Genomic DNA, 13,401 nt, shown 5'->3' with positions numbered 1-13,401 from the left:
TCTGCCTTGTGTGGCAGTGCATGTCCCCAGCGGTTCTGCCACCCTCCTGCCCCCCGTAGCTCAGAGGGACCGGACCCACTGATCCTTCACAGGGGAGCATCGGTCCGTGCCTGAGCACAGAGGAGCTGGGCCACAGATGTGGCCTTGTGGGGTCAACATGGAATGCTTCAGGGGTCAGCAGTCCCGTAGCCTTGGGGCTCACTGAGGCTGCTCTGCCCCCAGGGTAGTTGTGCCCGAGGATGAGTCCCAGCAGATTTCCTCAGCTCCTCAGGCTTGCTCCCTGAGGGGTTAGTACAGTTCCCGGGTCTTGGCTGGCATGGGTCCCTTGCCAGTTTTCTCTTATTAGCAACAATGGGAATTTTTTTTTAAAACAATTTATTTATCCATTTTTAGAGATGGAAAGAGAATGTGAGTGGGGGCAGGGTCAGAGGGAGAGGAACTGAGGATTACGCCACCAGAATTTACCAAAGGTGTAAATTTCCCTTTCCCATCTTCAAGCAGACCCCGTGCTGAGCATAGAGCCCAGTCCGGGGTTCAGTCCCAGGACCCCAAGGTCATGAACTGAGGCAAAACCAAGAGTCATCACTTAGCCATCGGAGCTACCCAGGTGCCCCCAGAGCGGTGGGAATTCATACACTGAGCTGGGCCTTTGGGTCCTGCCCCGTGACTCCCGGAAATGCGCTTTCGCCCCACTGTTTCTGTTTCTGTTACAAGCTAGTGCACCGCCTCAGGCTTCGTGGCTTTAAAACAACAATGTCCATTTATATCATCATCATCTTCATCATGCGTGGTATGGAAGTCGTGTGCTCAGGCACTTCTCCCTCCATGTCTCGTGGATGCAGACGGAGCCTGGCGGAGCCATCTTCACGGCTTCCTCACCCACGCGCTCAAGTCTGAGGCCCTTGTCTGGAACATCTGTGTGGCCTGGGCTTCCTCGTGGCATGGTGGCTGAGCTCGAAGGGCGAATGTCCCCAGACAGAGCCAGTGGAAGCCATGTCATCTTTTCTAAACCAGCCTTTCAAGGAACTCAGTGTCATCTGTGTTGTATTCTCATTAGAAGCAATTCCTGGGGTGCCTGAGTGGCTCAGTGGGTTAAAGCCTCTGCCTTCAGCTCAGGTCATGATCCCAGGGTCCTAGGATCGAGCCCCGCATCCGGCTCTCAGCTCAGCAGGGAGCCTGCTTCCTTCTCTCTCTCTGCCTGCCTCTCTGCCTACTTGTGATCTTTGTCTGTCAAATAAATAAAATAAAATATTAAAAAAAAAAAAAAAGAAGAAGCAATTCCCAAGGCCAGCCTGCATACAGGGGAAGGAAAATGGCCTTCCACCTCTGGACAGAAAGGAGTGTCAAAGACGGGGCAATCATTTGAAAACCACTACCCTACCTGCATCCTTTGAGTTTCAGAAAATTGCCTTAGTTCTTGATTGAATCTGTTTGGTCCATGTTCAGATTCTGTCTTTGAGCTCCTAGGTGCTGGTGGAGGGAAAGGTGGTGGAAAGCCTCCTGGATTCCTGAGCCCCAGCATACCCTGCGGTTTCAGAGGCTAGCCAGATAGGAACCACTGAGAAGTGGCCCAATTTCATAGATAAAATAAATCTGCGAGGGCATGAGCCTGTGTTTTTCTATAGATCTTTCCTTTGGATTTCAGCAAGGAGACCAGGGTGTTTGAGCTTTCTTTTGGTTTGATTTTAATTGAGTTTGCTGAGGAAGCCAAGCAGAATGTGTGTGGAATTGAGACCAGCAGACACAGCATGTGTCGGTGGCTGAATGAGGTGTTGCCATGGAGACCAAAGGTTAGCCCCCTTGGGCACTGGTGTCAGGGGCTCCAGGTTGGCCTGTGTCTGCACTTTGTCCCCTCCTCCCACACTTATAGCTGCAGTGGTCACAAAGCCCAGACATGCCACCAGTTTAATTTAATTGTGGACTTAGGTGTTGTTTTTACATTGAATGGTTGGGCAAGTCATTATTCTGTGTAGGAAGGGTTCATGGACAAGCTGATTTCCATAAGCGTTGAAGGAGGCTAGAAAAGTGCTTGGAGTGGAAAATTCTCTCAAAAGGAATTATATTTTAAAATGGAGTTAGAAGAAAAATTCAGGTTGGAAGTACAGCATATTGTGTTATTATTTTACCTGGCCATCTAAAAAAAGGTAGAGAAATGGTATCTTTTAGCATTTTTGCCATTAATTGATTTGATCCCTTCAGAAAATGATCAGCTGACCATTTTTCTGGAATATAGAGCCCTAAATGGTATTTTTAAAATGATGACTTAGGGGCGCCTGGGTGGCTCTGTGGGTTAAAGCCTCTGCCTTCAGCTCAGGTCATGATCCCAGGGTCCTGGGATCGAGCCCCGCATCGGGCTCTCTGCTCCGTGGAGAGCCTGCTTCCTCCTGTCTCTCTGCCTGTCTCTCTGCCTGCCTCTCTGCCTGCCTCTCTGCCTACTTGTCATCTCTGTCTATCAAATAAATAAATAAAACCTTTAAAAAACAAATAAAAAAATAAAATTATGACTTATATTCATGGTTATACATCATAACTTTCTTAATCCAGCACTTATGGATTAGCAGAATAGCAAAGGGCTGATTTATATCTGAATACTAGGAAGAGAGTATATTGTATTGTAAAGTTAAAGTGATTGATTATAGATTTTTAGATATTGGAAAAAGAGTTCCATATTTTAAAATGTATCATTTTGTCTTGAGCAACAAAGGGATCTCTAAAATTAAATCTCATCTACTTAAAAGGAAATGTTAAGAGAAAGCTTGAGGCTTGGCCGCAGGGGAGATCTCTATCACTTTTGTTACTGTTTCAGCGCATGCTGGAATGATCCAGAACCTTTCTGTGACCTTAACCCACATTCTTTTAATTGTATATATACATCTCATTGTTTAAAACTTGAGATGTAGTTCTTTGGATTTTGGTACAAATTATGTCAGTTTTGAAATACGAAGAGTCCCAGTAAATGTCACTGGCATGACTAAGACAGTTTCATTAATATAACACGGAATTTATAATGACTCCTCTCCACTAAAACTTGAGCTCTTGCGTGACAAGGGATCTTGGCTCAGATGTCCTTGTCTCATAAAATTTTTGAAAAGGAAAAAAGAGTCAAAGTTCTTTTTAATGCTCAGAAATAAAGTTGAGATCTTAGTTAGAGCTGTGACCCCAGTAGCTTCCACTAACAGTCATGTCCTGTTTGCAGGCGACTAAGGTGTCTGCATGGTCAGCAGGCTCTTCTGCTGACTGGTGTATTTGAACTGGTCACAACTATTTCAGCCCAGCTGCCCACTTCTCTCCTTCCTATGGCTGTTGGCAGTTAGGTCTCTCTACCCTCGGATGTACCATTCTTTGGAATTATCATAAATTCCAATTCTGGGATGCCAAGGCAGAAGTGCCACAGTAAAAGTGCCACACTAAAAGTGCCATTTAGCTAATGGCACAGTGAGTTTTTGAGTTTCCAAGTTTCCAAGTAGGAGTGTTCCTTTCTACAGTCTCCTTTCAAGAGGACGACTTTGGTGACAATATAAAATTTATCATCAATATAAAAATTGATGATTTGTGAGGTCATTTGTCCCAGTTAATGGGTTTTGGTACTTCATTCATCATCTGCCACTTGGTACGCATTGAGAAAGTTTGCATGGATGCTCTCTAATTGTCATTACTAATGGAATTATGAACCAACCTGTAGAATTTTCATCATCGGAAGTTCTAGTTTATGTAATCGAGAATTTTGTACATTTAAAAATCCTTAAAAATATTTAGCATAGGAAGATGATAGTGACTCCTTCTCTCTAATAATATTTAAGTAAAAACTTGATAAATGATTTCCAGAGATGTTCTCCAAAGATTGAATACTGGATGTAAAATCATGCTGGAAGAGTTTTTAAAGTTATCTTTCAATACTGAGATTTGAAGATGCTAAACAATAATAATATTAGTTCATTATGTGATATTTTGGGTTTTAATAGTTAAGATACTTCTACACATAATCATGAAATAAAGTGTTTGAAATATAGTTTGTGCACGATCTTGATGGCTCTTTAGAACAGTAAGAGGAATAGACGAGTTAGGATGGCCGTTCTCAAACGTGTGGTTTGTGTCTGAGCCACATGGGGACTTGTTGACACTGTCATTTCTCAGCTCCCAGCCCATACCCACAAAATCAGAATCTCTGGAAGTGAAGCTTGATCATCTTTATTTTTGGATGATTCTGACATATTTCAAACATTGTGTCCTGCTGTTCTCCAGTGTAACTTCTGGTTTTTTCAAGTTCTCTTCTTGCATAGAAATACATTTAGAAGATCTTGGGCCCTTCGCATAGAGGAAATAATAGTAATTGCTACCACTTATTGACTACCTCCCATGGGCCATTGGTGAACTAGGCACTTGGATGTATCTGTCCATTTAATTCTCCCAATGATTTGGTTTTGTATGTGTGCTTTTTAAAAAATTGAATACATTGTTTCTTACATTAATACTGCGTTGTATTAGTTTCAGGTGTACAATACTCGGTGTTCACCTGGATAGGTGTTGCCCCCATCTGTCACCGTACAGTGTTATTACAATATTATTGACTGTATTCCCTGTGCTGTACAATCCCACAATAACTCTTCAAGGTCATTACTATCATCACCATTTCATAGGTTAAGATATAAAAATGAGGGATGCCTGCGCGGCTGGGTTGGTTAAGTGTCCGAATCTTGATTTCAGCTCAGGTGATGGTCTCAGGGTCATGAGATTGAGCCCCTTGTTGGGCATGGAGCTGCTTAAGATTCTCTTGCTCCCTCTGCTTCACTTCCCCCTTGCATGTGCACATGTGTGTGTATCCTTTCTTTGTCTCTTTAAAAAAAAAAAAAAAATAGAAGGACACCTGGGCGGCTCAGTTGGTTAAATGTCTGCCTTCAAGTTCAGGTCATGATCCCAGTGCCCTGGGATCGAGCCCTGCATCGGGCTCCCTGCTCAGCTTGAGCCTGCTTCTCCCTCTCCCTCTGCTTGCTGCTCTGCCTACTTGTGCTGTCTATCAAATAAATAAAATCTTAAAAAAAAAAAAAAAAGAAAGAAATGAGTATCACAGAAGTTAAGTGTCTTGCCCAAGATATCCAGCAAGAAAGTGGTAGAGAAGGGGCTTGAGCCCAGGCCTTTATGATTTTAAAATTTCTCCCTGTATGGATGAAATGTGTTCTAAAACAATGACTTTTAAGTATTACACGGTCCCTGGATTGGGACAGGAGGTAGTTAAACTTGGGTCTGGGGGCAGTGTCATTTCCTTTGATGCAAACTTAGCTTTCTGGGACAGAGGGAAGTAAGAGAGGGCAAAGGAGTGTTGACACTGATGAAGATTTGCTATTCCAGCTGTGTCCTGGGTGGTATGGCCATCAAGTGCTGCCCCTGCTGGGGAGTCCAAGAAGAGAGCCCTAGCACCTTCCAAAGCTGCCTGCTCTAAGGCCCAGTCGGGCGGTTTGTGCTCTATCAAGCTGACAAAGTGAGCACCTGGAACCTTACCTAATTCTGGATTCTCACTTTCTCAGCATTAGTCAAGTAGCCTAACCTTTATTTAAAATGAAGAACTGTCCTGCAGATACTTTCTCTCCCCTAGACAACCTCACGGGGCAAAAATAGGGAAAAGACGCAGGTCTGGTTCATCCAGTTTGTGAGCTGATTATGGAAAGAAACACTGAGTTTGTTTCTTGTTCATAGAACAACTAAAAGAAATTGCATGGAGTTCAGTCAAGGAAATAGATTGTGAGGAAACCAGTGATGGGTCAGTTGAACTACCAGAGATAAGAAATTGAAAATCAGTGGTTACAGAGCACTTGGTAATTAAACACGTGGAGAAATAGCAGCAAAGCAGTAACCATGAATAATGTCAAGTTCATTGTGATAGCAAAATATTCTGAAAGTAGACATGATACTCCCTTGAGAAGAATATGACTATTTTGTATTTTTGTGGGGTTTTTGTACTGTTGTTTTGTTTGAATATATATTGTCTTCCCAGATGTGTCCCAGCAGCTCCACCAGCAGCTGGTAGAAGCTGAACGGAGGTCCATGACGTACCTGAAGCGGTACAATAAGATCCAGGCGGACTACCACAATCTCATCGGGGTCACAGCAGAGCTGGTGGATTCTCTGGAGGCCACAGTCAGTGGCAAGATGGTAAGAAAGATCCCCAGTTGCTTGTGTGTCTGTTAGGAGCTAAAGAAGTGCTAAGAGCATGAACTCTGTTGATAATGGGATTCCTGGCCACTCCCGGCCAGTGACACTTGCCCCCCTGTGCCTCACAAAGCCAAGTGCAGAAAGGAGACCACATGACATCCCCCACCAGTTATTGTGCTGCTCGCAGTATTTTATCCATTTTTCGTGACACGCTGTCGACCACATCATTATTCCTCTGCCTTACTCTTTACATTAACAAAGCATAAATTGTCTGGCAACAGAAAAAAAATAATACGGAGTGGCATAAAAATGGGGGAAATACGCTACTGGTGTAGAGGAAAGTTAAAGATTTTCACATATTGATTTGATATCCAGCTACCCTTCTGAACTCTTTTAATCTGATAGATTCTTTTGATTGATTCTCCTGTATTCTAGGTTGGCAGTCATATCATCTTCAAATAATGATATTTTTGTTTTGTTTCCTTATTTATAATGACTTTTCCTTTTTCTTAGCCTACTGGCTAAGACTGCAACATTGTGGAATAATGTGGTCATGAGCCTCCTTGTCTTATTTCTGACTTTAATGGGAATGATTTTAGTGTTTCCCTTACTAAAAAATTAGAAAGTATAGTAAAATTTCTTTGTGGAAATACACATTTTCTTTAAAAATGGAATAATTGTAAGTTCACATGAAATTTTAAGAAATAACACAGAGAGTCTTGGCACAGCTGCTCAGTGTCCCCCAGTAGTGACATTTTGCATAAGTGTCGTCCTGTAGTGCAATCAGAATGCTGACATTGATCCAGTTCTGTTGACCTTATTCTGATTTTCCCAGTTTGGTACTCATGTACATGTATTGAGTTGTGTATAATTTTGTCACAAATGTAAGGTTGTGCATTAAAATTGTTTTTAGTGGGGTGCCTGGCTGGTCCAGTTGATAGAGCATGTGACTCTTGATCTTGTCATGAGTTTGAGCCCCATGTTTGGCATAGAGATTACTTTAAAAAATTTTTTTTAGTGACCTCAAAATATGATTATGAGATAATATGTATTATGAAAATTTTAGAAATAGAGAACTTTGTAAAAATGAAATTTGAATTACTTGTGTAATTATTGTGTCACTTAGTAATAACACTTAACATTCTGTATTTTTTTTCAGTGTTTGGATACATGTATTTTATAGAAATGGACCCTAGTTCACCCAAAGTTTTCTAATCTTTTTTCCTTACTGCTGAATCGTGCATTCTTTTTTTTTATTCATTTTTTTTTAAAGATTTTATTTATTTACTTGACAGAGAGAGAGAGATCACAAGTAGGCAGAGAGGCAGGCAGAGAGAGAGGATGAAGTAGGCTCCCCGCTGAGTAGATAACCCGACGTGGGGCTCGATCCCAGGACCCTGAGATCATGACCTGGGCCAAAGGCAGAGGCTTAACCCACTGAGCCACCCAGGCACCCCTGAATCGTGCATTCTTGACGTCATTATTCTACAAGTCTCACCATTAGTGGCTTCAATCCCATCGTTAGGCAGTGTCATACTTCCCCTAGTGTCTGTTCCTGCGTTCGGACATCTAAGTCATTTCCAGCTTTTCACTGTCATAAATTACAAATGTAATGGGAGGGGATGAGCCTCTGTGACATTTTTAATTTTAAAATTTTATTTATATTTTTAAAGTTTTATTTATGTAAGTAATCTCTACACCCAACTTGGGGCTCAAGCCCACAACCCCGAGATTAGGAGCCACACACCCCACCAACTGAACCAGCCTGGTGCCCCTGTTTCATTTATTGTTTTTTTAGGATTTTGTTTATTCTATTTCATTTTTTAAAAGTTGGTTTTCTCAATTGAAGTCTATACTCAGGTCCGGTAGGAAGGTTCTTCTCATCTGAGTCCCCTGGCAGTGCTTATCTTTATACCCCTGCCAGTCCTGGCTATTAGCATTAACATCTGTACTTGTTTGCAGATTTGATCAATGAGAAATAGTATGTCAGGATTTAAATATACATTATATTCTTTACACATGACTTAGAACATTTTTTATATGCTTCTTTCATTCATTGAACACAGATTTGTTGCATCTTTACTACACACCAGGCCTTCCCTGTTCTAGGCATGTGGGCTCTATTGGGCAGCAACACAAGGATCTTTGACCTCAGGGAGCATACATTCCAGTAGGGACGAGAGCTAATAAACAGTACACATAAATAAGCAAATAATAAATGAAATCGTGAGTTAGAATTTGATAGTGGCCGTGGGGAATTAGAACTTGACAGTGGCTATGGGGAAGAAAAGGACCTGGGTGAAGGGGATCAGAGTTGGTGGGCATGTGTGTGTATCCGGGCAGGGGGCAATTTTAAATAGGCAGTCAGGGTGAGCATGATTTGAGCTTCACTGGAAGAGGCTAGGGAATTAGGTATGCCGTCCTCTGGGATGCCCCCCAGAATTCTAGGCCAAAGGAAGAAGATGCAAAGGACCCAAAGTGGAAGTGTGCCTATCCTGTCTGAGGAGCCCAGCAAGGGAGAAGGAGTGGCACAAGCAGGTTGGAGGTCCCAGGGCCACAGTAAGGATAGGGCCTTTCCTCAGAGTAAACTAGGGAGCAGAGCAGTGGGGCGGTGTGGTCTGGCATGCTGTGGAAGGATCCCCTCTCGTTGCTCTAGAATGCTCCTTGGAAGGTTAGTGGAACTAGAGGGACCAGCAGGAGGCTCTTGCAGTCACCAGGGCAGACCTGGTGGTGGAGGAGGTAGTAGGCAGAGCCGGAGAGATGCCCCTCTGGGTATGTGAGGACAAAGAACCAGCAGCGTCTCATGCTGGCTTGGACCTGGACAGGGGTTGGGGGAGGGGCACGGACGACTCCAGGTTTTTGGCCTCGGCTATGGGAGGACAGTGGCAGCGCCACCAGCTGAGAGGGTAGGCCTTGGATGGAACAGGTTTTAGGGAAAAGCAGGATACAGCTTTGGACATCACTGTTAAGACATAGGCCATTCAGAATTCATCTTTTGTAAATATTTTCCATAGTTTGTTTTTTGGTTTTTAAAGTAGTGTTTCTTAGTTTCATAAAATTTACGTGTTTATATAGTCAAATCAGTTTATCAAGTTTTCCCTTCGTTCACTCTGCCTTTTCAAAGTGCTTTGAAGCTTTGAAGTGAAAAGAAGATTTTTCCCACTTAAGGGAGCCAAAATAAATGTTCACCTTAATTTTTTTTCTAATGGTCGTTTTATTTGGTTTTGTTTTAATTTTACCTTTAAATCTTTAATCCATATGGAATTTATTTTAATAGATGATATAAGGAAGAAATGTACCCCCCCTCACCAAAAACCATTTGAGCCAGATTGTTGACTTCTGTCTTAATTGACTAATTTGAATGGCTACCTTTATCATGTAGTGGGATTTTAATTTTTTTCCATTGATCTGACTCCTAAGCTAGTAAAGCTTTTTTTTTTTTTTTTTTTTTTTTAACCGTAGTAGCTTTTCAGTATGTTTTGGTATTCTGGACTGAAAGCCTCTTTGCTCCCGTGAAAACTTAGCCCACACGGCCTGGTGCGGCTAGAACCGTGGCCACGTGCTGGCAAGGGAGGCAGGAAAGATGGATTGGCGAATTGGGGACACCAAGAGACCAGGCTTAGGAATTTTTGCTATGTCTATTGTTAGCGACGAGCTTTTGAAATATATACCTTAAAAATTGGACTTTTCAAATTAATGAGCTTTTTTCTAGTTTTAAAAATAGCATGTGTTGCCTTTTCTTTAAAACAGAAAAGTATCAGAAAGAAACCGAACATGGCTTCTGTAACCTCTGGTAACAAACCTGGGCACACGGTTAGAAGGTTCAGACAATACAGAAATATATAAAATGAAAAGCATATGCCTTCCTCTGCCTTCTCTCCTGTTAAATAACAGTCACCAGAAGAGCCAGAGTCAACGTGGCCTTGGGCGTGGCTTGCTGCCCAGGGACAGGTGTGTGAGCTCTGACTGCCACCTCACAGGGAAAGAGGGGACAAGCCCGTAGGGCCAGGGACTAGACTCTTAACTGGCTTGTTTTTAATATAAAAAAATACACATTTGTGGTAACAGATTGGAACACGTCTGAGTAGGCTGTATTAAAGAGCAACCCCCACCCCCCGACATACACAGTTTCTTAGTGTCCTTTCTATGTTGGTATTCAGGATGATATTTTCTTGTGTATTTTTTCCAAACATTTCTATGCATGTGTGTGTGTGTGTGCTTGCGGCCTACATACACTTGGGATCCTGTGACCCGTTATTCTTCTGAAACTTACTGCTTTACTTTCAGTATATCTTAGAGATCTTTCCACATGACCACATTACCTCGTTCTTTTCTGGGCTTGTACATTATGTCATTGTAAGGGTGAACCGTAACTCGTTGGATCTCTGATGGTAAGCATGTAGATTTTTTTGTTTATAAGAATAAAAAAATGTGGCATTGAACATTCTTGTATGTAGTGTATACCTTGGAAAACAGGTAAGGTAAGATCCTAAGAGTGGAATTGTTAGGTCAAAGGTTATGGGCATTAACATTTTGGTAGATGTTGCCAAATGAATTCTCCTGAGATTCCTCCTGTGATGTTTCCTTAACCTTCCCAGGAGTTTATCCGTATCAGGGTGTTTATTTGTCCACACACTTGCCAACACTAGACACTATTATACTTTGATTATACTTTGAACTCATTCCCGGTTTGGTAAGTAGAACTTGGTGTTCTGAATGCTTCAGTTTAGATTTCTGTAATTATGTATGGGGCTGAATATACATTTTCATGTTTGTTGGCCATTTATACATTGCTTTTCAGTCTACGGATTATTTGTGTCCTTTCCTCATTCCCCTGTTTTGTTTTGTTTTGGTTATTTATTTATTTTTTTTAAGAAAGATTTTATTTATTTATTTGATAGGCAGAGATCACAAGTAGGCAGAGAGGCAGGCAGAGAGAGAGAGGGAAGCAGGCTTGCTGCTGAGCAGAGAGCCTGATGCGGGACTCGATCCCAGGACCCTGAGATCATGACCTGAACCCACTGAGCCACCCAGGCGCCCTTATTCCCCTCTTTTAAGCAAGAAAGTGACACAATTGAATTTTCTTGCTAAAGAAATGGTTCTGGTAGCAGTTTCAGAAGTTAAAGGAAGAAACAGTTTCAGGATTAAGGGGTTAATGCAAAGTCTCAGGAGCCACAGAAAACTTTAAAAGACTAGAACTGAAAAGTGTCCAGTGATTTTGACATTTAGAAGGTCAGTGGTGGTGGCCTTTGCCATGTGAGTTTCCGTGGAGTGATGCGACTGGAAGCCTCCGTGTAGTGTGTTGGGAGGTCCAGGGAGGGTGAGACAGCAAATGAGGGCTGTTTCTCGAGGACCTCGGCTGTGACCTCGGCTGTGACGGAAGAATACCGAGCCAGTGGTTAGTAGGTGAAGACCTAGTTTAGAGGAAGGGGAAGGTGCTTTTTAAATATGAACTGTATTTGGATGTGTATTTAGTTTATAGACAATGAAGAGGTATAAAAGGAAAGGTTAAAAACACAGGAGGAGAAAGAAGTGTTTACATTTTGCTTCTATTGAAATTCAGAGGAAATGGATGCAGGATAAAGTGGCAAGTGCGGGCCTGAGACGGAACGCTTCTTTGAGTCACTTCATAAGGAGCTGAGTGTCAAGCAATGAGCACAGACATCTCCCATGGACACACCGAGCCTTTCATGTGTCTGAAGCAGACCAGAAGTTTCTAGTGGGTCGGTGGAGTCCTCCAAGGAGAGAAGAGGGTACAGCTCTTTCTGACTCATGAATCAGTTGTTTGGTCCTTGCATGGGGACAAGCAAGTGAGGGTGCAGAGAGGGGCTTGTGACATAACCATGTGGGGGTTCACCATGGGGAATCATGAGCCCAGGGAAAGGGAGCTTCCCCTCCAGCAATCAGGCATAGAAAAAGGGCTGAAAGGGTGCAAAATGGTTACCTCCAGGGATTGGCATATGGGGAAGGATGGGACCAGGGAGAGGTTGGGGCACTTGCACAATTTAAATGTGCATTCTTTTTATAAAAAGAAAAGATACAAAATGAAAAAAAATTCAGAGATTATCACCTGAGATGCAGTATGCCAGTCCTGAATTACAATAGCTAGCCAGAGGGCGGGAGAGGTGCTAAAGGGAGGCCAGAATAGAGTGCAGTGACAGGGACAGCACTGCACCTCACGCTGGCTGGCACTGGATCAACAAATATCTCCATCATTCATTCTGCAAGCACGTCCTGGATGACCTGGCCTGCATCAGGCATATGCGGGAACTCATTCCCGCTGTCACTGTGACTAACAGAGGAGACCTTGTTTATCTCACTTGACAGGTTAGATGGCAAGGGGCGGAGCTGTGGGTTTGCCAAATCCAGCACTGGAGCCCAGATTTTCAGATGTCACGCCCACCGTCCTTTCCGGCACACGTTGGCCACTCGATTGACTTTCTTGCTTGAATCCACACACACACACACACAGAAATGGCTTAAAATCAGTTTCTTTCACGTGTCCATGAGAGTACATCTCATGCACTTAAAGAACTTAGAATATGACAGTCCATGATCACAGCACCAGGGTGTTAGCGGTTTTTTCTGTCAGGCCCAGTGCTCTAGCTCCCAGAGCTTCTGTGTTCAAGCAGAATTCCATCCGCACACCTTGCAGAAAGACCGGTGAGAGCCCTGCTCATCACCAGGACCTGTGACGTCCCTGGGGGTGCTTTGGGCCTCTCACCAGCCACCCTCATGTCCTCTCTGCAGATCACCCCGGAGTACCTACAGAGCGTGTGTGTCCGCCTCTTCAGTGACCAGATGCGACAGAGCCTGGCCCACAGCGTGGACTTCACAAGGCCTGGGACGGTGAGGCTTGGGGCTGCCCCCCCCCCAATTAAAAATAGCCTAACTGGAAAAGTGAAAGAGCAAGGGCAAATTACATGCAGGAGTCTGCGTTTCAGCTGGCCTCGGAGGTCTAGAAGGTTCCGGAAGGAAAGAAAGCTGTTTTTGCAGAGTGAGCAGCTGGGAGCTGGTGTCCCGGGGGTGGTGGGAGAGAGGCACAGTCTGCTCTTCCCATTGGGGCTGTTCGGTGCCCAGGCCTGGTAACAATTAGCAAATCAACAGGAAAGGAAGGAAACTTCATTCTCTTTTTGAAGCCGTACAGTCAAAGACAGGCGCTCTCTTTTTTTCTTTTCTTAACTTTTTACTTGGAGTAATTGCATACTTACAAAGAAGTCGCAAGAATAGCACAAGGGACACTTATATACCCAT

General features: G+C 43.3%; 1 protein-coding gene across 8 annotated transcripts in view; it reads left to right on the top strand.

Annotated features, from left to right (window-relative positions):
• The window catches only part of ARMC9 (armadillo repeat containing 9), a 156,855-nt gene that overhangs the window by 28,559 nt on the left and 114,895 nt on the right, over positions 1–13,401 (top strand). For all 8 annotated transcript variants that reach the window (XM_059167728.1, XM_059167725.1, XM_059167724.1 and 5 more), the window contains exons 8-9: positions 5,990–6,147; positions 12,898–12,996. In XM_059167728.1, the coding sequence (XP_059023711.1) occupies positions 5,990–6,147; positions 12,898–12,996 (257 nt within the window). The remainder of the gene's footprint in view (positions 1–5,989; positions 6,148–12,897; positions 12,997–13,401) is intronic.

This window comes from Mustela lutreola, chromosome 3 (assembly GCF_030435805.1).
Source record: "Mustela lutreola isolate mMusLut2 chromosome 3, mMusLut2.pri, whole genome shotgun sequence".
NCBI lineage: Eukaryota > Metazoa > Chordata > Mammalia > Carnivora > Mustelidae > Mustela > Mustela lutreola.
Note: the sequence above shows the minus strand (reverse complement) of the source record. Positions and strands in the feature narration are given on the sequence as shown.